This window comes from Aspergillus versicolor (assembly GCF_001890125.1).
Source record: "Aspergillus versicolor CBS 583.65 unplaced genomic scaffold ASPVEscaffold_6, whole genome shotgun sequence".
Lineage (NCBI taxonomy): Eukaryota > Fungi > Ascomycota > Eurotiomycetes > Eurotiales > Aspergillaceae > Aspergillus > Aspergillus versicolor.
Window position 1 is genome coordinate 901,212 of NW_024467529.1, and position 17,555 is coordinate 918,766.

Consider the following 17,555-nt stretch of genomic DNA (forward strand, 5'->3'; position numbering starts at 1 on the left):
GGCATCGCGCATAGTTTCTTTTTCAAGAGCAAGGCACGCTGCAGAGTCATGCTGGGCCAACGAAACAAATCCGTTCCATCCCTCTCGTGATCGATCAATTGATTCAAACAAACACACAATGCAGAATCTGAGGGAGCTAAAAGCCAGAAACCCGGTTTCACATCAGAAGTGAAGCGTGGAGGGAGGCAAACTTGTAAAGTAACATAGGGAGAAAGGTTATAGCTGAGAGTTGAGACAATTCGGCGTCGTCCCAAAGAGACCACCGTGATCGCCAATTTCACAAGCACGAAGTGACAGGACTCGACCATCTCGAGTCGAAATTCTCAACTCGGCAAGGCGCGAAAAGGATGGACTCAAAATCCAGCCTGGCAGTTGGCCAGCCCGTTGGCCCATCCCACTCTCCCCAATTATCGGGCTCGCGGAGCTTGTAGACACACGATCTTTGCCCGTTGCGTGTTAGTAGCATCGCTGGTCGACCCAGCTCACTGGAGCCGGAAAGTGTTCCGCAAGGCCCGGTTGATGCATCGAACGGCGAATTCGGGAGAATTGCGTCTCGGAGGATTCTTGCGGGCGACGCTGTGCTGCACGGAGGCAGAGGAGAAACCTGGAGCAGAGCAACTGCAGCGGCTCGTCAAACTTTCGATCCTGAGACCTGAGGATTCAGGAACGAAGAACAGACAGGGGCCTCAGCGGTGGTGCAGTGCACTGGCCAGTGAGCGGCAAACTAGCGATGGGGACGATAATAATAAACAAATGTTAAATGGCGCGTGGAGGAAGCCGGACGCAGCGGAGGCAGTGGGCAGTGCTGGCGGCCCACAGAGGCCAATCTTGGACAGACAATCCAGAGTGCCGGGCCTGAGCCGACTGCAACGGACTGATCCTCCCGCTGCCTGCCAGTTAGACACGCACTAAGCGGCACTAGAGCTGTCCAGATGGCTCCAACTCACTTTCTCCCGCAGGCAGAGACTGCGCGACAATTCGAACGTTCGAGATGACGACTCCCTCATAATACCACTCCATCTCGCTCTCGACTCCGTATCTTCCTCTTTCCCTTCTCTTTCTGCTCTTACGGTCCGCCCTCTTTTACCTCTGCCGCCTTTGTTTGCTCCATCAGCCTTCTTCTCTCTTTTTGTCCTGGCTTGACTCTCGCCAGTCTTTACTTCATTCCCTGTCCCAGTGACACCAATCGCCGATTTTCTCCTGTTTGCTTTGACAGTAAACTCGACCGATTGTCTTCTCCGGCTTCCGACTTCTTTTTGCCATTCGTGCAACTCGATCCACTCGTCAATCCGCAGTTTGGATCTGTCAGTCATTTACTCGACGCCTAAAAGCCAGACATCACACCAACAAAGAAAGCTAATCGAAGCTGCCATTCTTTGACTTCTCGAAGCTGTGAACAGACCGCGGCCTCGGTACCTTGCTTCCTGGTAGCGACCAAACGGACCGGTTCCTGACCCAGACTTCCCGTTCCACTTTTCGCTTCAACCGACGTCTGCTGGTTGCCCCCCCTCACTCCAACCTCAGCCAAAGAAACCTTGCAAGCCCAAAGGGATACTCTCCTTCCCTCCCTGCCGACCCGGCCTCAGTCCTTTTCTGACCGCCACCATTGGCGACATCTATTCTCGAGGTGCAGATTCGTGCTATGGAGGGACATGTTACACACATTTGATGCTAGCCGTCTCTGCGAACACGTCCCCGCCCTCTTGATTGCCCTGCACTCCTATCACGTCGTACACACAAACTTCTCGACCTCTGTCTAGCTTGCTTGATCCAACCCAGCCAGCCTCTTTTTTTTTTATACCCTGCCTCCTCCGTAACTGGTGTCGAGAGCTAGATTTCACAGTGATCGGATATCTCCTCAATTGACAACCCTCGACTTCATCACCTCTATCAACTTTCAAACACTCAATTCATCATGGCTTATTCAGAAGAGAAGCTGGATGCCCCCGATGGCTCTGCTGTTACCTGGATCTTTGACCACCTCCTTCGGTATCCGGGAACCTACGAAATTCCCCTCCGGACAATGTATGCACTGAACTGCAACAATACAAGACAACCAGTTCCCAATGCTCAGCATCCTGAAACGGCGTTTGCACGTCGTCCATCCTCTCCCAAGTCCTCCGCCGCCGAGGACCTCCGTGCACAGTTGACTCAACAAATCTCTCGAATGCCCTCTCAGCCATGTTCCTTGCCACCCAGTTTTGTCACATCTTTTTTGCGCCGCTGCTTCACAGCCAATCTTGAAGATGTTGACTTTCTGCAAGCTTTGACTGGCCTGGACTACCTCAGAGACCTCGAGACTCGACGTAAGAAGGAACTTGGATCTGCCATGGAGAGACTCGGCCTACAGCCAGGTAGCACCAAGCAGGATGCAGAATTCTCCAAGAAATACCCTGGCGTTGTGATGTGGATTGAGTCCATCAAGGCCAAAGGTTGCAAAGTGGAAGCCCTGTATACTCAAATCTACATTGGCCTCCGCCGATGGGTGAGTCACCACTGGTATCCCTGAGACTTCACGTAAACTAACACCTCTCTATAGACTCTGTTGAACGACATGCTCATGGAGCCCATGAACAAAGCTACCTGCATTGCCATGCTCAATACCCTCTTTCCTCCCGTCACCGAAGCAACTGTCACCCCCACTGCACATCTCACCCCGCAAATCCTCAAGTCACAGCGTGACGGATTTTTCCGATACATCTCCGCCATTGAGACCAACGGCAAGCAAATCCTCGACAAGGTTATTGCGCAGGGCGCACCCGAGGGCGAAAGCACTGGCTGGCCTCTGGTCCGAGATGCACTGGACAAGTATCTCCGCATCACCAACGAAATCATCGACGAGTGCGCAATGGTCAACAGTCCAGCCAGCCTGGACGAAAGCCTAGACTCATCGAATCGAAGCCAGAAGGGCCGAAAGGCTGATTCCGGAATTAGCTTTGGCTCATACGCACCATCCATCGGCAGCAAGGTCAGCTCCGAAGATATCCTTGATAAACCACTGCCCCCTTCCCCGAGAGCGGCAACCCCCAACAAATTGGGTGGCTCCACGCTTGAGCGGCTGGCCCGCGAGCTCCGGAAACTCGGCGATGGCGGCAAGGCCAAGGGCCTCCGCAAGATGAAGTCCACAAACACAATAGGTGCTCGCACCGATACATTCTCGTCAACGAACGAAGAATCCTTTTTCCAACTCGATGAATCGAAGCGAAAGAAGCTCGTCTGGGCGCACTCCAAACAGCCTAGCGGCAGCTCATCACGATTTGACTAAGCATTTCGGCTCTCCATTGGCCATATTTGACTTGTTACAGAGAAGAGCAAAAGTTCAAAAGTCTGGAATTTAACATTTGGCCACCCGTTTGGCTACTTCTACCACCTTGTTTTTTTTTTTTCTGGCTTCCCTCTCCAGGTTGGGACGGACCTTCCATAGGTCTTTTTGTTCCTTTAACCTTTTTTTGTCACTACTAGGCCATAACCCCGTTGAAGTCGGGCAGGCAACACATGGATGGATTTTTTTTTATTTGGGCTGTTGGTGTATTGGGAGGAGAAGCTGGTGTCATCTTTGGCGCAGGAGGCAAATACCTTGTATCTAAAACTGAACAAAATATGCTTGACGCATCATCTGCTGTGGCTTCCACTTTTGTGGATTATGTATTATGATTAATGAGGAGTTCTTTGAATGGATGAATGCTACCTGACTGCTGCTATCTGGAAATCATGACTTGGCATTTGAGCCTTGACAAGATCGAGTCCACCAAAGTACATCATGGATCCCGTCATGGATCGAGGATTGTGGAGCCGCCATTCCAGTCAATGTGCTGTATAAAATGGACCAATCACACATGGCGTTGGGACCCCGGAAGTCTGGCGTCTTTGGCCGCTGCGCCGCCCGTAACAGCTTGAGATGTGGCCTGAAGAAGCAAGTAAACGCTCACCTCGATCGACAGCTTGCCTGACCTCAGAGAGCCGAATTCGTCATTCTTGATTTGTACTCTAGAATTTTATATTTGCCCTGCTCTTCTGGCCTCTTGAATGCTCCCGTCGCCCTAGATTGACCCTCGCCGTGATGTCAGCAGCTTGAACAAAGCTATCCACTCCTGGAAGCATTACGGCCCCTCGACGACTCATTAAGTGCTATTTGCTTGTATATAACAGGCTATAGAGATGCGTCTCAGCTCAGGTATCGCCGCCTCATGGCGGCTGTCATGCATCGCATTCGCGACTTTGCTGGTTTCGAGTGTCACAGCCAGCCCCTCGGTTAACGTCGCGCTCCAAGCTTCATTCGACTCGGGCCCTTATCTTATAGAGCTACTGTGAGCAAAGCATTCAATCCACTGCGTCTATTTTGCTCAATTTTCGAGCTTAGTACACTGACATAGACTGCCAATCCAGAGAAACAGCAGCAGAAGAGAACCCAGCCTCATACTTCCCATTACTCGACCGCATAGCCGATGGCGCCTTCGACGACTCCGTCTCGGACAAAGAAGTATACGACCGGTTCCTGCAGGTCGTTGTTGAAGATGGACATCTAGCCACACCTGAGAGCCTCTCGTCGTTCAAACTCTCCTTGTCGATTCGATCTGCTAGCCCGCGCGTTGCGGCCCACTACCAGTTCTATAATACCTCGGTGCAGCACTTGCTTATGGCGGCCCAGGATGCTGCTTGTCCAGTTTGGGTTCATTCGGATGGGAAACAATATTGCTCGTCTACTATGGAGCGGGCGCAGCAGGATGTTTATGGTGAAGCGTATGTTGTCATGTTAATTTTGGTGTTAGTTTGATGATTGCTAACTGATGTTTGCACGCAGAGATGGACGGGAATTGCCCTTTGACCGCGTCTTCGGAGATAATTCTCTACCGCCGGCTATTCTATATGCGGATGTTGCTTCGCCGATGTTTAAAGATTTCCATCACACTTTGAGCTCCATGGCGAAGGAGGGCGAGGTCTCGTATCGGGTACGGTATCGTCCTCCGCAACACTGGAGCTCCCGCCCGTTATTTGTTTCCGGCTATGGCGTTGAACTCGCTTTGAAACGGACGGACTATATCGTCATTGACGACCGCGATGCCGAGCAGCGAGACTCGAACTCGAAGAATGCCAAGTCCGCCGAAAGTGAGGAAAGCCCTGATGACTTGAGACCTCTGTCTTCGTCTGAGGTGGCACGACTTGGATTGAACACAGCACAATATGTAGCGGACAGCAAAGACCCCCTTGACACGCTCGTGAAGCTATCCCAGGACTTTCCCAAATACTCTTCTATCATCGCTGCCCACAATAGAAGCGACAAGCTCCTGCGCGAGATCAAGACGAACCGTCTCGAAATGCTGCCGTCTGGTGCGAACGCGCTGTGGATAAACGGTGTCCAAATTGATCCTCGGCAGATCGACGCCTTCTTCCTCGTAGACCACCTCCGGCGCGAGAGGAAGCTGATGGAGAGTTTCCGGAGCCTAGGTCTCACTGCGAAGGAAGCCGTGGATCTTTTGTCTCATGACAGCGTTACTGAGTCCGTAGTGCAGGACGTATCTCAGCGGTATGATTACCGCGACGAGATCGAAGGCGGAGGTGTCGTTATCTGGCTGAATGATTTGGAGAAGGATGCTAGATACGAATCATGGCCAGGTGACTTAGTATTGGTGAGCATTCAACGTTCCCTGTTTTGAGATGGCATAGTACTGATGACAATTAGTTCCTTCGACGCACGTATCCCGGTCAACTTCCCGCAGTCAGCCGCGATTTGAATAACATCGTGTTCCCGCTCGACCTCTCAAACGTTGAGGATGTGGATTTGATCGTGACCACGATCCAACTCTTCGTGAAGAAGAAGATTCCCGTTAGATTTGGTGTTGTCCCTCTCGCATCCTCAGCAGGTTCAACTGCCCAATTGAAGGTGGCTCACTACCTGCAAGAGACATTTGGATTGTCAAGTCTCATGACCTACTTAGAAGAGGTATGCTCCTTGTCCTATTAACTAAATTTCATTTTCTAAAGGTGGTCAGGCATCGAAGAAAAATAAACTGGCGACACCGGACAAGGACAGCTTTCTGGCAGCCACCGAAGATAAAACCCCTAGAGCCGAGAAAGAAGCTCTCTCGCTAGACGAAGTGCTAAGCAACCAAGATGTAGCGCTCTCGGTCTCTCACACAACCGCATACCAAGACCGCCTTGGCATCAAGCCCGAAACTCCCCTTGTCTTCATCAACGGCATCCCGATTGTGCGTGGTGAAAGCTGGCCGCAGGAAATGAGCGCGAAGGTTGAACAAGATCTGCGTTTGATCCAGCGCTCAATTGTCGACGGCTTGTTTGACGAGGATACCTGGCTCCCAGGGTTCTTCCTTTCCCAGGCGTTTACCCGTCGCGTTCCGTGGATCGTCCCCGAGGATTCTAAGGATGTTGAGCTTGTGGATTTGACGAAGATCGCAGTGCAGTCCGGAGACCTCATTGGACAGGTTCCTCGCGTTGCATCGCAGGATGAACCCCTGGAGAGCGTGCACATGATCGTCGTTGGTGATTTCGGTACCAAGGCCGGACTGAAGACGCTCGTATCCGCTCTGGGGATGCAGGAGAAAGAAGCGAAGGCGGAGATGCTCCTAATCCATAACCCTGAGGATCCATCGGCAAGCGACACTGCCTCTGCGCTGATCTACCATTCCCTGAAAGGAGGGAACGACGTCGATGTTGCGCGCATTTTGGCGGATATCACATCCCCTGAGTCGTCGGACGCTGACGCTCAAGCAGCTGTTGATTTCTGGTCGAAGTTCCAACCTTTGGCTGAGACGTTAGGCTTTTCTCCCGGAACGACCGGTGTTGTCGTCAACGGCCGAGTAGTCAAGCCTACCCAGGATGTGACCACGGAAGATCTAAAGCAGCTCCTGGCTTACGAGAATAACACCCGAATTGGTCCTGTCGCTAAAGCTGCGAAGGATCTTCCGTTCGCTTCCAAGCTGTCTGACCCCTTTTCCGTTGCGAAGCTTACTTCGCTTGTGGCTCTTTCGACAGTGTCAGATGTCCCCGAAGGTCTTTTCGAAGCCGCGTCGGATGTGCGGGCCAAGTTCTTCAATGACTGGAGTGGATCTGGTTCTATCATCACTATTCCTGGACCCGAGGACCCAACAATCACTATTGCTGCGTCGATTGATCCGACGTCAGAGACATCTCAAAGGTGGTTACCGATTCTGAAGGCTCTCTCAGAGCTGGATGGTGTCAGACTAAACCTCTTTATGAACCCACGCGATGAGAACCGAGAGCTCCCGATTAAGCGGTTCTATCGCTATGTTCTGTCCCCGGAGCCATCGTTTGGCGATGACGGCTCTGTCCAGCGGCCTGGGGCTACATTCTCCGGTGTACCCGTTGAAGCACTTCTTACGCTCGGTATGGATGTGCCCCCGTACTGGCTCGTTGCACCTCAGGATTCCGTGCATGATCTCGACAACATCAAGTTGAGCTCGGTGAAAGAAGGGTCGAATGTGGATGCGGTCTATGCATTGGAACATATCCTGATTGAAGGGCACTCTCGTGATATGACCACAAAGTCCCCTCCGAGAGGTGTGCAGCTGGTCCTTGGCACCGAAGATAACCCATACTTCGCTGATACCATCGTCATGGCGAACCTCGGCTACTTCCAGTTCAAGGCACAACCTGGTCTGTGGAGTATCAACCTCAAGCCTGGCCGTAGCGAAAAGATCTTCAATTTGGATAGCTTAGGTCAACTTGGGTACAGCCCCCAAGCCGGCGACGACAGCAAGGAAGTCGCATTGCTCTCCTTCCAGGGAAAGACCCTGTTCCCGCGTATGTCTCGAAGGAAGGGACAGGAAGATGAAGACGTCCTCGAGTCAGGACCTAAGCCTGGTTCGGCTATGGACTTCATGTCGAAGGGCTTCAACTTTGCCTCCAACGTCTTATCCAGTGTCGGTGTCGGCTCAAAGAACAATGCCGAAGCAAACGCCGACATCAACATCTTCTCTGTAGCTAGCGGGCACCTCTACGAGCGCATGCTTAACATCATGATGATCTCTGTAATGCGCAACACGGACAAAACCGTTAAATTCTGGTTCATCGAGCAATTCCTCTCTCCATCCTTCAAGTCCTTCCTGCCGCATCTCGCCGCCGAATACGGCTTCAAATACGAAATGGTCACCTACAAATGGCCACACTGGCTTCGAGCGCAGAAGGAGAAGCAGCGCGAAATCTGGGGATACAAGATCCTCTTCCTGGACGTCCTGTTCCCGCTATCCCTCGACAAAGTCATCTTCGTCGACGCAGACCAGATCGTCCGTACCGACATGTCAGACCTGGTCAATTTCGACCTCGAAGGCGCCCCCTACGGCTTCACGCCCATGTGCGATTCACGGACCGAAATGGAAGGGTTCCGCTTCTGGAAGCAGGGGTACTGGAAGTCTTTTCTCCGCGGATCGCCGTACCACATCTCCGCACTCTACGTCGTCGATCTGGTCCAATTCCGCGCGATGGCAGCCGGCGACAGACTGAGAGGCCAGTACCAGATGCTCTCCGCGGATAAGAACAGTCTGAGTAATCTGGATCAGGACCTGCCGAACCACATGCAGCACCATATTCCGATCAAGAGTCTACCGCAGGAGTGGCTTTGGTGTGAGACTTGGTGTTCGGATGAGGCGTTGGGACAGGCGAGGACGATTGATTTGTGTAATAACCCGCAGACCAAAGAGCCGAAGTTGGAGAGGGCTAAGAGGCAGGTTCCTGAGTGGACGGTGTATGACGAGGAGATTGCCGGATTGGCGAAGAGGGTTGCTGATGCTGATACTGCACGGGTAGAGGAGGTGGGAGCTGATGAGGCTGAACATGAGGACACTGCTAGCTGGAAGAAGGATGAGCTTTAGACAGGGTTGTTTATAGAACTTGTTCAACATTGAGATGTTACTAAATTTCCATTTGGTGTTATTGTTTATCTTCACTCTCCAGGAACCGGGTGTCATGTGATCGATACACCAACAGTCTGACCAATCACATCCGTGCCTTGCTCGTATTCCCCCAAGTCGAAGTTCGTCTCAACCTTTGACCAACATCTTGTCAACTTCATCAAATTTTCACTTCTCATATCTTCAGTGTAAGCCCAGTGAAGGTCCCTCTTATTGATAACCCCCGTTAAGATGGGCAAAATCACGTTTTACTGCACAATCTGTGCAGGCCCCTTATACGAATGGGGGCTACGCAAGGCCTCCACGGCGCAACCTGGCGACAACGAAAATAGTTTATTTGATGATGACTGTGAATGCTCGGACCAGAGTGATGACGGCGAGGACTTCAAACATACGCCATATTGCCCGTGTAACCGGGGGTATTGGGGTGATATTCTGCCTGAGCGAGACATAGCGGTACAAGCCACCTTTGCGTGCGTCAATCGGATAGTCAATCCGCCAATATAACCCACAGTGGCTTGAAAGGGTCCGGATGCTACGCATGCAAGGAGAATACAGTCAAAACGAAGATGAATCTGAATTGCCAAATGACGACGGTTCTTGCTATCTGACCCCGATTGTAAGTTATGGAAGATGGCTACGGTACCTCTTTGTGCGAGAGACTCATAGTGTATAGGGCGAATATGATTCTTGGTTTGCCTTCTCGCTTTCTGGATCAGATGAGAGCCTTTGGCCGAACCAAGATGGGTTCATCGTGCATGATGCGTGCTGGCAGCTACTGCAGCTAGTGCACAAAACTACAAGGCCGAGCCAACAACCGCTAGATCTTCGCCGACTCTATCTTACTATGATGGCCCGTGTACTAGGCCCGAATGATGTATATCTGGAATGGCGTGACCCCCGGTTATATGGCGGTACTACCGAGTTTACAATGCAGGAATGGGAGGCTCTCCCGGGCTATGAGGTGGGCATTCCCACGAATTGCCTGACGCCTGCTAATGGTGCATTTAGTGGCTTGTTTCAGACCCGTTAAAAGACATTGACTTTTCGGAGCTCGTTCAGGAATCTACATTGGTGGAACCCAGATCTCAGAACCAGAATGTAGCGAGAGGTTCGATACCCGCCGATCCATTCGCCAAACTTCCTTTCGAAGTGCATTGCATGATACTAGAACTATTGCCATCAGAGTCAGTTCTCAATCTTTTTCTGAGCAGCTGCTCGTTCCGTGGAGCTTCTACACGCCTACCGCGCGCTTTTTGGAGATCTCGGATCTATACCGAGACGCCATGGATTGAGGGAACATCACTTTTTGAAACAGTGTCGAGCCTAGACGAAAGGGTTGACTATAAGAAGCTTTTATCTCTTCTCAAAGAAACCAGTGCCAGTTGTCCGGATGGCAGAAATGACCGATATGAAACCAATCTGTCGTTAAAGAACCGCCGTCGAATCTGGTCCTGCTGTGAAGGTATTCTGGATATTCTAAGCCGCCGAACGAAGGAGTCAGGATCCGTCTCAAGTGAACTGGAATCCATCACCAGCTCCCAGGTTGCGCGTATTCGCGACAAAGCCGACAGCGAGACGAGAACGCTAGTAGAGAGCGAGACATACTTCCGCCCAACCATTTTGGATCCACCGCGTCTCAGCAGTTTGACGGTGTACTTCTCAAAACAAACATCGATTACCGGAATCGAGTGGCGCTTAGAAGGGGAGGAATCTGGTCGCCTCTTCGGGAAAAGGGCCACTGGCATGCAGAGCGTTGCACTTCCTGCGGACCTTGTCATCGCCGGTATTGTGTTATCACTGGGGCCTAAGTCGCTAAAAGCTTCGGACCGAATGGCCTTTGGGTTGGGCCTCCTGTCTATGGACAGAGTCGATGAACCACGAGTAAAACTGGGGACATGGACGGAGAACGATGTCGTCAAAGTCTTCCGTCCTGCACTGAACCAGTCAGCGGCCGTCGTCGGCATCACCGGCCAATACAGCGTTCGTCTTCCCCAACCTTTCTCTTTAAATCAGACCTAACAAGAGCAGGACATTGGTATAACTAAATTCGGCATTTTAATTGCCAATCCGATCAACTAGCGCGAAGATAATTAGGAAATTATCAAAATGGCATTTGGCACTCGAATTGGTATTCGATTATTTGTATTGTCTAGGCAAGCAGCTACCGCAGTTATATGACCAGCTCCTCCAATTTCAAAAGAACCTGACACCGTGTTAGCAAATCCTTCAGTAGTATCAGTGAAAGCAAACTCACATTCTCAATATACCTCACCCCTATTACAATCCCGTCTCTGTCCTGAAAGCTCTTCTCATCCCGAAACGGGTTATCGTCAGTCTCATCCAAACAGCAAAGGCAGGCAACAACGACACTAGTGTATTTCTCCCCTACTACACTGGGTAGATCTTCCTTGCATATCTCTAATAGTCGATCCTTTGTTGCGAACGCACCACGTCGCTGGTCCCTATCCGCTAGGGAGTCCAATATCTCCAGCCCAGACCAAGGGACAGCCTTCCTCTCCCCTCCTTCTCCATCTTCAAAACGGACGAATGATTCCCACAGAGCTATCTCGAGCAAACACACCCCAAGACTATAAATGTCATGCCGCATCTCGAATATATCTTCCGGGTGGAGACCCTGACGCAGTGGATGCCGGTAGAGGTTCTTCTCCCAGTCCAAGTCCCCGAACTTTTCTGTCCGGCCTTCAGCTTTGCGTATCCGTTCGAAGCCGATGAGAAACGACGGACCCAGCTCCACGTTGCCTTTGTCGTCGTGGAAGACAAGGTCCGTGGTCGGGCTGATGTTCTTGTGCACGAAGCCTGCTGTATGCACAAACATGACTGAGCGAGCGAGCTGCTTGGATAATTGGATTCGCTGGCTTAATGAGCATTTGCGTATGGGTCTTTGCAAGAGAAGCCGCCGCAGGGTTTTTGGTGAGGATAGACCGGCAGGGATCTCTAGGAGCAGATGAAATTGCATTCCATATGCGGTTGGTAATTCGATCACGCCGTCGCATCGCAAGAGATGGAATGTCAACGGGTCAATGTGCAGCAGGAGTCTTGCTAGATCTCGGATGTGTAGCTTTGCGGTTGTACTAGATACCTGGCTCTGACTGAGCAGGTTCGCCGGGTCAAGGATGACAGATCGGGCGCCGTTTTTATACTTCGACAGGTATGCATTCGTTCCTTCAACCCTCAACATCCCGCTGCTTATTGATGTCGCATCTTTGAAAATAGACCCAGTCGTCTCCTCCCCCTGAGATGAGAGCTGCTTGATAGACTCTCTCATCCGTGTTAGACGTGTGGATGGTGATTGTGATTGTTGCTGCTGCTGCTGCTGCTGCGCGGGACGAACGTTCTGCAGCTTCCTATCAACATCGGGATTCGCTATCCTGGTAATAAGGTACCAAGACGGATCAAACCTCCTCTGCCACTCCTCAAGATCACCGACAGTCTGCGCGAGTTCGCGCTTCAGGTACACGGCCTTCAACTTCTGATGCACGTTGAACGCCACGCCAGTCTTTGCCTGCACAACCTGAAAACTCTCCGAAGCCTTTGTGAGCTTCGCCTCCAGATGGGTCAGGGCATCATGGTAGAGGTTCAACAGCGGATAGTCCAGTTTGTCGCATATCGCTCGCAGCGATTTCAGCTGTATATCCATTTTCAACCATGATGCTTGGATGGAGAGGATTATTTCTCCTAGATCCGCGTCTAGGTGTCGGTATTGATGGCACAGGACGGCCAGTTTGTTTCCATACCTATACTTGATGTTAGTGTGCACAAGGCTCCAACCATAAAGGCGGGGAAGCTGAGTCCAAGAGCGAAGAGACAGACGAACTTGTAGCAGAGATCTATCACGCTGACCACGGCCAGAGCAACGGACGCAGGATCCATGCTATCGGCCACAAACAACAGATACCCAATCAACCACGGTGATCTGAAGTGCTAACGAAGTTTGGATAGCGTCGAGACTGGGCGCGATTGTCCTGTTGGAGAAACGATGATCCGCACGAGGCTGTGAAGCGCGACTGCGAGGCTGTTGATCTGCGGCGTGCAGCCTCGTCTCACGTCAGCGCCTTAGCGCCTGGAGTCAGTGCGCGGCTCTTAGGAGGAGGCAGACATGATTCCCACACTCAACCAGGGGATATGGAGGCCGCCAACGATCTCATTGCGCCGTTTAGGCTGGAGATCAAGGACCTCGGGGATCGCAGACGAGAGATCACCTATGAGACTGACGCACGCGAGGACGAGAGGATCCCTGTAACAACACTGTGGACGCGGAAGCGCTACTTTACGCACAAAGAGACGGTCTACAAGAATGTATACCTGGACGAAAGCACCGCCGGGCAACTGCGCGTGGTCAAGGAAATCTTGCATCAAGACCCAACCCGCGGGAATCGGTGCTTGGAGCTAGAAGCTGCAGCCCGGATAGCTAAAGATATAGGGTAAGACATATGAGTCTGGTTAATTTTAATATTCTTACATGTTGTAGTCCTAGCTATACCCGCCTCTTCGTCGAGTTCCTGGGCTGGTTTGAGATTCCAGATGGAGTCGCACTCGTGCTGGAATACTGTGCCCTCGGGGACATCGATCAGTTCTTCGTGGAGCCAGTGTCAGAGCAGGTTGCCAAAACAGTCGCAGGACAGCTACTCGAGGGATTGGCCGCATTACATGGATTGGGGATAGCTCACCGCGATATCAAGCCGCAGGTATGTATGTCTTTGTCGGCAAACCTGTTGCTGATGTCTCGGAGAATGTCCTCATTGCAGAAGCAGATCCGATCGTGGTGAAGATTGCAGACTTTGGCGTCAGCAAGTACACGGCTGATCGGACCAGTCTCAGGAGTCGGGTAGGTACCCCAGAGTATATGGCACCGGAGCTCTTGTTCGACACAAGTGCGGAGTCCCAGTATACGAATGCCGTGGACACCTGGTCGCTGGGGTGTCTTTTATTCTATTTATTAACTAATAGTCACCCCTTCCCGGGGTTTCGAGAGCTTGGCGAGTACTATCAGGGAAATGCACCCTACCCAGATGGCCCTCTTATCGAACACGGAGTGGGAAGCTCTGGACGAAGCTTTATCCAGTCCTTGATGAGCCCTGTCCCAGGCAATCGACCACGAGCGTCCAAGGATTTATTAAAAGAGTGGGAGATAGGCATAGATTCTGCACACGTCAAACAGCCAAGCCCAGATATAGTTGAGACAGAATCCAGCCAAACAATAGAAAACCCACCCGGTCTCTCCTTGACAGAGACCCACTGGAACAGCGCCCCAAGTATGAGCCAGCTACCAATGGTACACAAGCCCATACCAAATAATGAATGACAACCTGCGCTAACCATCACAGGACTACTGGTCCTCAGAACTCTTCGTTACCACATCCCAACCCACACCCGGCGGAACCACGCCAGACTCCCGGCGCACAAGAGCCCTCCTCGAATCCGGGGCCGACCCAAACCGGATGCAAAACGGACACACAGCGCTGCACCACGCTGCAAGACAAGGAAGCCCCGAGACAGTGCGGATCCTGCTCGAATACGGCGCCGACACGTGGATCAGAACCAGACCGCAGCAAGGACACGACTACGAGGGGGAAACGGCACTGCATCTTTCCACCCACAGGGCCGATTCCCAGGCCTTCCTGGATATATTGCATCTACTTGTTTCGCGCGGGGTGGACGTAAACGCCCAGGATGGCATGGGGAATACGGTTCTCCATCTAGCGATTGCGAGACTGGCTTCTGTTGAGCCTGTCAAGGCGTTACTGGGTTTTGGGGCGAGGACGGATCTTCTTGGTCGGGGTGGGCTGACGCCGCTGCAGTATGCGTTGAGTCTGGATAGGGAGGAGAAAGCGCGTGTTTTGCTTTCTGGTGGTGCAGATCCGAATACACCAAGTCCTGATGGACGCAGGCCGTTGCACCGGGCGATTGAATCTGCGCGAATCTCAATCAAGTTAGTTCGGCAGTTGGTGGAGAGCGGTGCTGATGTAGATGCTACTGATGATAATGGGTGTTCGCCGCTGTATGAGGCTGTTCGACAGGATAGAGCGGATGTTGTGCATTTTCTTATTGATCAGGGAGCAGATACCGTGTTGGGTTCGGTGGCGATGGAGAAGCGTCTCCAGTGGATGCAGTTCAGACGGGGATTGCCATGGCCGTTACGAAAGTGAGCAGCATTTGTTCTATATCTAGATTGGTATATATGTTTATTTAACCGATGTTTCCTTCTTGTAACCGTATCACGCCATTCCCGTATTCAGATTCTTCGAATGGCTCCAGATCCTGCCGGCGTGACGAAGAAACCCTCCTTGTTATATACGACGAGTAGAGACGGACACGATAGGCGACGCGATTGGCGATTGGAAAGTCAAATGCAACTCGGACCTCCTCTAAAGAGCGTCCCTTGGTCTCTATCAAGAGGACGCATACGAGGAATATGAAAATGAGATGTACAGCCCTAAAGGTAGACACGGATGAGCCTAGCTGCCATGGAAACGGGGGATAAACACTTACAGAAACAATGACAATGGAGCCGCTGCGAAGAAGTTCCATCTTACCCTATAGCTCTTCATTTCAACGATCATGGTAGCCAGATATACAGCGGATATATCCCTAAGGGTACAAATAGTCATAATGACTGCCATGATGGCATCTATATCTCATCAGTAAGATAGGCAGCCAGGAAGAAGGTGCAATACGAACCAGAACCAAAGGAACAAGCAACTTCCGCTGCATATAGCTCAATGAGTATGAATAAAGCGCCGTATGGCAACATGACGGTCTGGGGAATCCCCAGGTCCCAACGACTGAAACCCCCAAGATATTGATGGGCAGTCAATATATTGACGACAAGAGCAAGTGCCATGATCGCCATTAGCATTAGCACTGAGCGTCGCCGTCCGATACGCTCCACGAGATGAACCATAATAGCAGAGACAACCATCGAGAGCAGCATGATGACTCCAGTGGAAACGCCCCACTCGGACGGCGGCATCCTCGTAATCAAGATAAAGACTAGGGTCCCTGATATTCCAGGGACTGTCCAGGAAAGGGCAAGAGTGGTTGTGATAACCAGCGCCTGCAGGAGATATCTTTTTGTCCTCCGTGCGCTGGTGGATAGCCGCCTGTCGTACGTTCTGAATGAGTACATCCTGTATAGATCGCGGCTGGCCTGCGCAGCAATTTGTCGACGCTTGAGCAGCACCTTGTAAGCCTGACGCATTTCTCCACGGTAGAAGTGCCAGTATGGCGATTCAGGAGCCGTCCAGAAGCACACTCCAACGCCAAGAAGCAAAAATGCTGCCGGCAAGGATGCAGCAACTGGGGAAGCCAATACGGCAATCCAAAGCCCAAAAGCCGCCCCAAGGCCTTGAGTCCTAGATACACATCCAAAGAGTTAACCGGACCGTTTCCACTTAGATTTCTTTTCTTTTTGAAAATGCAGGGGAATACGAACAGTTTCCAGGTAAGAAGGATACTGCCACGGGCTGGAATCGGACTTGTCTCTGCAAAGTACATCGGCATGATACACAGGAACATCCCTTTGGTTATTGCATATAATGCACCAGAAACCCCGTTCGAGGACAATTTCGGGAATATCATGGCATAAAGAAGGCCTGCTAGTCTCAAGCCCACCGTTGCATAAATTGCACCGCGGCGCCCAAAGGATCGGAGCAATGGGACGGCGCACCAGTACCCAAGAACCCAATAAGCGGGCTCGAACCTCACGAACGTATCAAAACGCATCAGTGGATTATTTAATGTATTACCCCGAAGATCTGGGCCAGGGCCAGACACCGATAGTAGTGTTTCCGCAAAGCCCCTGAAGTCAAGAGCTGTTTCAGCTACCAGCCTCACTCTTTCACGTCGAGATGTGGACCTTACCAGAGCATAATTCCTATATAACAGACATACGGAAGTTCCTTAATAAGATTTCTGGAGAAAATAGGTATAGGTCGCTTCTCCTGTGCCAGCGCACTAACATCCGCCTCTGTCAAGCCTTCGACATGGTCCGGGTCCTCGAGGAGGAGGGCGCCGGTGCGTATCTCATTGCGCAGGTCGTCCAAATCATATTTGGTGACGAACTCGTCTGCATCGAGGAGGATTTGGTGGCGCCTCAAATCCGACCATGCTTGCAAGGATCTCTCGCTTTTACTTGGTTAGTGGTAGTAGATTGGGTCAGGCACCGACTTACTGAGACGTATCGCTGATTTCACTCGACGACTCCATTTTCACGGCCGAGTGTGATATTGCTAGATCCAGCGACTTTGAATCTTGCGGGGGTGATGTTAGGAATGTGAGGGCTGGAGGTTGATCTGCAGGGCGCGGGCGCGATTACGTGGAGATGCAGGGGAGTGAGGCGCAGCAAGGCAACAGTCAGACTGAACGAGGCTGAAGCTGCAAGGCTGAAATAAATAACGCAGTATGGAGTATTGAAGTATATTAAATCCAACGCTCTTTCTATTCCTCGTGGGTAAGTTCGAAGTAATTAGGGCAACTGGGTCACGGGATCGCAACATTGTCGGACTGGATATTGAGAAAGTAGAGAAAGACTTGCGCAATAGTTTCTTCATGAATACCGATAGAATAAAACCCTCGGTAACGATTCTTGCTTGGTAACAGATGGCTGGTCGTGACGAAGAGGTCTAATTAAGTAGGTAAAAGCTCATG

General features: G+C 51.5%; 6 protein-coding genes across 6 annotated transcripts; 4 read left to right on the plus strand and 2 right to left on the minus strand.

Annotated features, from left to right (window-relative positions):
- Window positions 1-1,915: 1,915 nt before the first annotated feature.
- ASPVEDRAFT_84793 (uncharacterized protein) lies at window positions 1,916-3,265 on the plus strand (the record flags this gene model as incomplete). Its single annotated transcript, XM_040817601.1, has 2 exons — window positions 1,916-2,485; window positions 2,540-3,265. 2 exons carry the CDS (start codon window positions 1,916-1,918, stop codon window positions 3,263-3,265), a joined length of 1,296 nt encoding a protein of 431 aa, XP_040669106.1.
- An 893-nt stretch (window positions 3,266-4,158) lies between these two features.
- On the plus strand, window positions 4,159-8,846 carry ASPVEDRAFT_84794 (putative UDP-glucose:glycoprotein glucosyltransferase; the record flags this gene model as incomplete). Its single annotated transcript, XM_040817602.1, has 5 exons — window positions 4,159-4,307; window positions 4,387-4,740; window positions 4,802-5,627; window positions 5,681-5,941; window positions 5,991-8,846. The coding sequence occupies 5 exons, from the start codon at window positions 4,159-4,161 to the stop codon at window positions 8,844-8,846; spliced, it is 4,446 nt and encodes a 1,481-aa protein (XP_040669107.1).
- A 270-nt stretch (window positions 8,847-9,116) lies between these two features.
- On the plus strand, window positions 9,117-10,907 carry ASPVEDRAFT_84795 (uncharacterized protein; the record flags this gene model as incomplete). Its single annotated transcript, XM_040817603.1, has 4 exons — window positions 9,117-9,358; window positions 9,411-9,504; window positions 9,562-9,849; window positions 9,897-10,907. The coding sequence occupies 4 exons, from the start codon at window positions 9,117-9,119 to the stop codon at window positions 10,905-10,907; spliced, it is 1,635 nt and encodes a 544-aa protein (XP_040669108.1).
- Window positions 10,908-10,935: 28 nt separating this feature from the next.
- Window positions 10,936-12,886, minus strand: ASPVEDRAFT_42857 (uncharacterized protein). Its single transcript, XM_040812677.1, has 3 exons — window positions 12,724-12,886; window positions 11,143-12,643; window positions 10,936-11,091 (listed from the first exon to the last, which is right to left on the minus strand). Exons 1-3 carry the CDS (start codon window positions 12,777-12,779, stop codon window positions 11,059-11,061), a joined length of 1,590 nt encoding a protein of 529 aa, XP_040669109.1. The 5' UTR covers window positions 12,780-12,886; the 3' UTR covers window positions 10,936-11,058.
- A 19-nt stretch (window positions 12,887-12,905) lies between these two features.
- On the plus strand, window positions 12,906-14,050 carry ASPVEDRAFT_732079 (uncharacterized protein). The gene is made up of 4 exons (XM_040816195.1): window positions 12,906-13,330; window positions 13,378-13,594; window positions 13,661-13,734; window positions 13,880-14,050. Exons 1-3 carry the CDS (start codon window positions 13,032-13,034, stop codon window positions 13,673-13,675), a joined length of 531 nt encoding a protein of 176 aa, XP_040669110.1. The 5' UTR covers window positions 12,906-13,031; the 3' UTR covers window positions 13,676-13,734; window positions 13,880-14,050.
- A 1,045-nt stretch (window positions 14,051-15,095) lies between these two features.
- Window positions 15,096-17,114, minus strand: ASPVEDRAFT_84798 (uncharacterized protein; the record flags this gene model as incomplete). Its single annotated transcript, XM_040817604.1, has 6 exons — window positions 15,096-15,342; window positions 15,399-15,537; window positions 15,588-16,261; window positions 16,342-16,707; window positions 16,800-17,033; window positions 17,080-17,114. The coding sequence occupies 6 exons, from the start codon at window positions 17,112-17,114 to the stop codon at window positions 15,096-15,098; spliced, it is 1,695 nt and encodes a 564-aa protein (XP_040669111.1).
- Window positions 17,115-17,555: the final 441 nt, after the last annotated feature.

Bases quoted from the DNA above. Each gene is read 5' to 3' on its own strand.
- ASPVEDRAFT_42857 (XM_040812677.1), bottom strand. From the start codon at position 12,779: ATGGATCCTGCGTCCGTTGCTCTGGCCGTGGTCAGCGTGATAGATCTC. The intron at 12,644-12,723 runs GTTCGTCTGTCT...CATCAAGTATAG, and splicing joins GTGATAGATCTCTGCTACAA to GTATGGAAACAAACTGGCCG. The intron at 11,092-11,142 runs GTGAGTTTGCTT...ACACGGTGTCAG, and splicing joins GGGTGAGGTATATTGAGAAT to GTTCTTTTGAAATTGGAGGA.
- ASPVEDRAFT_732079 (XM_040816195.1), top strand. From the start codon at position 13,032: ATGGAGGCCGCCAACGATCTCATTGCGCCGTTTAGGCTGGAGATCAAG. The intron at 13,331-13,377 runs GTAAGACATATG...TACATGTTGTAG, and splicing joins CGGATAGCTAAAGATATAGG to TCCTAGCTATACCCGCCTCT.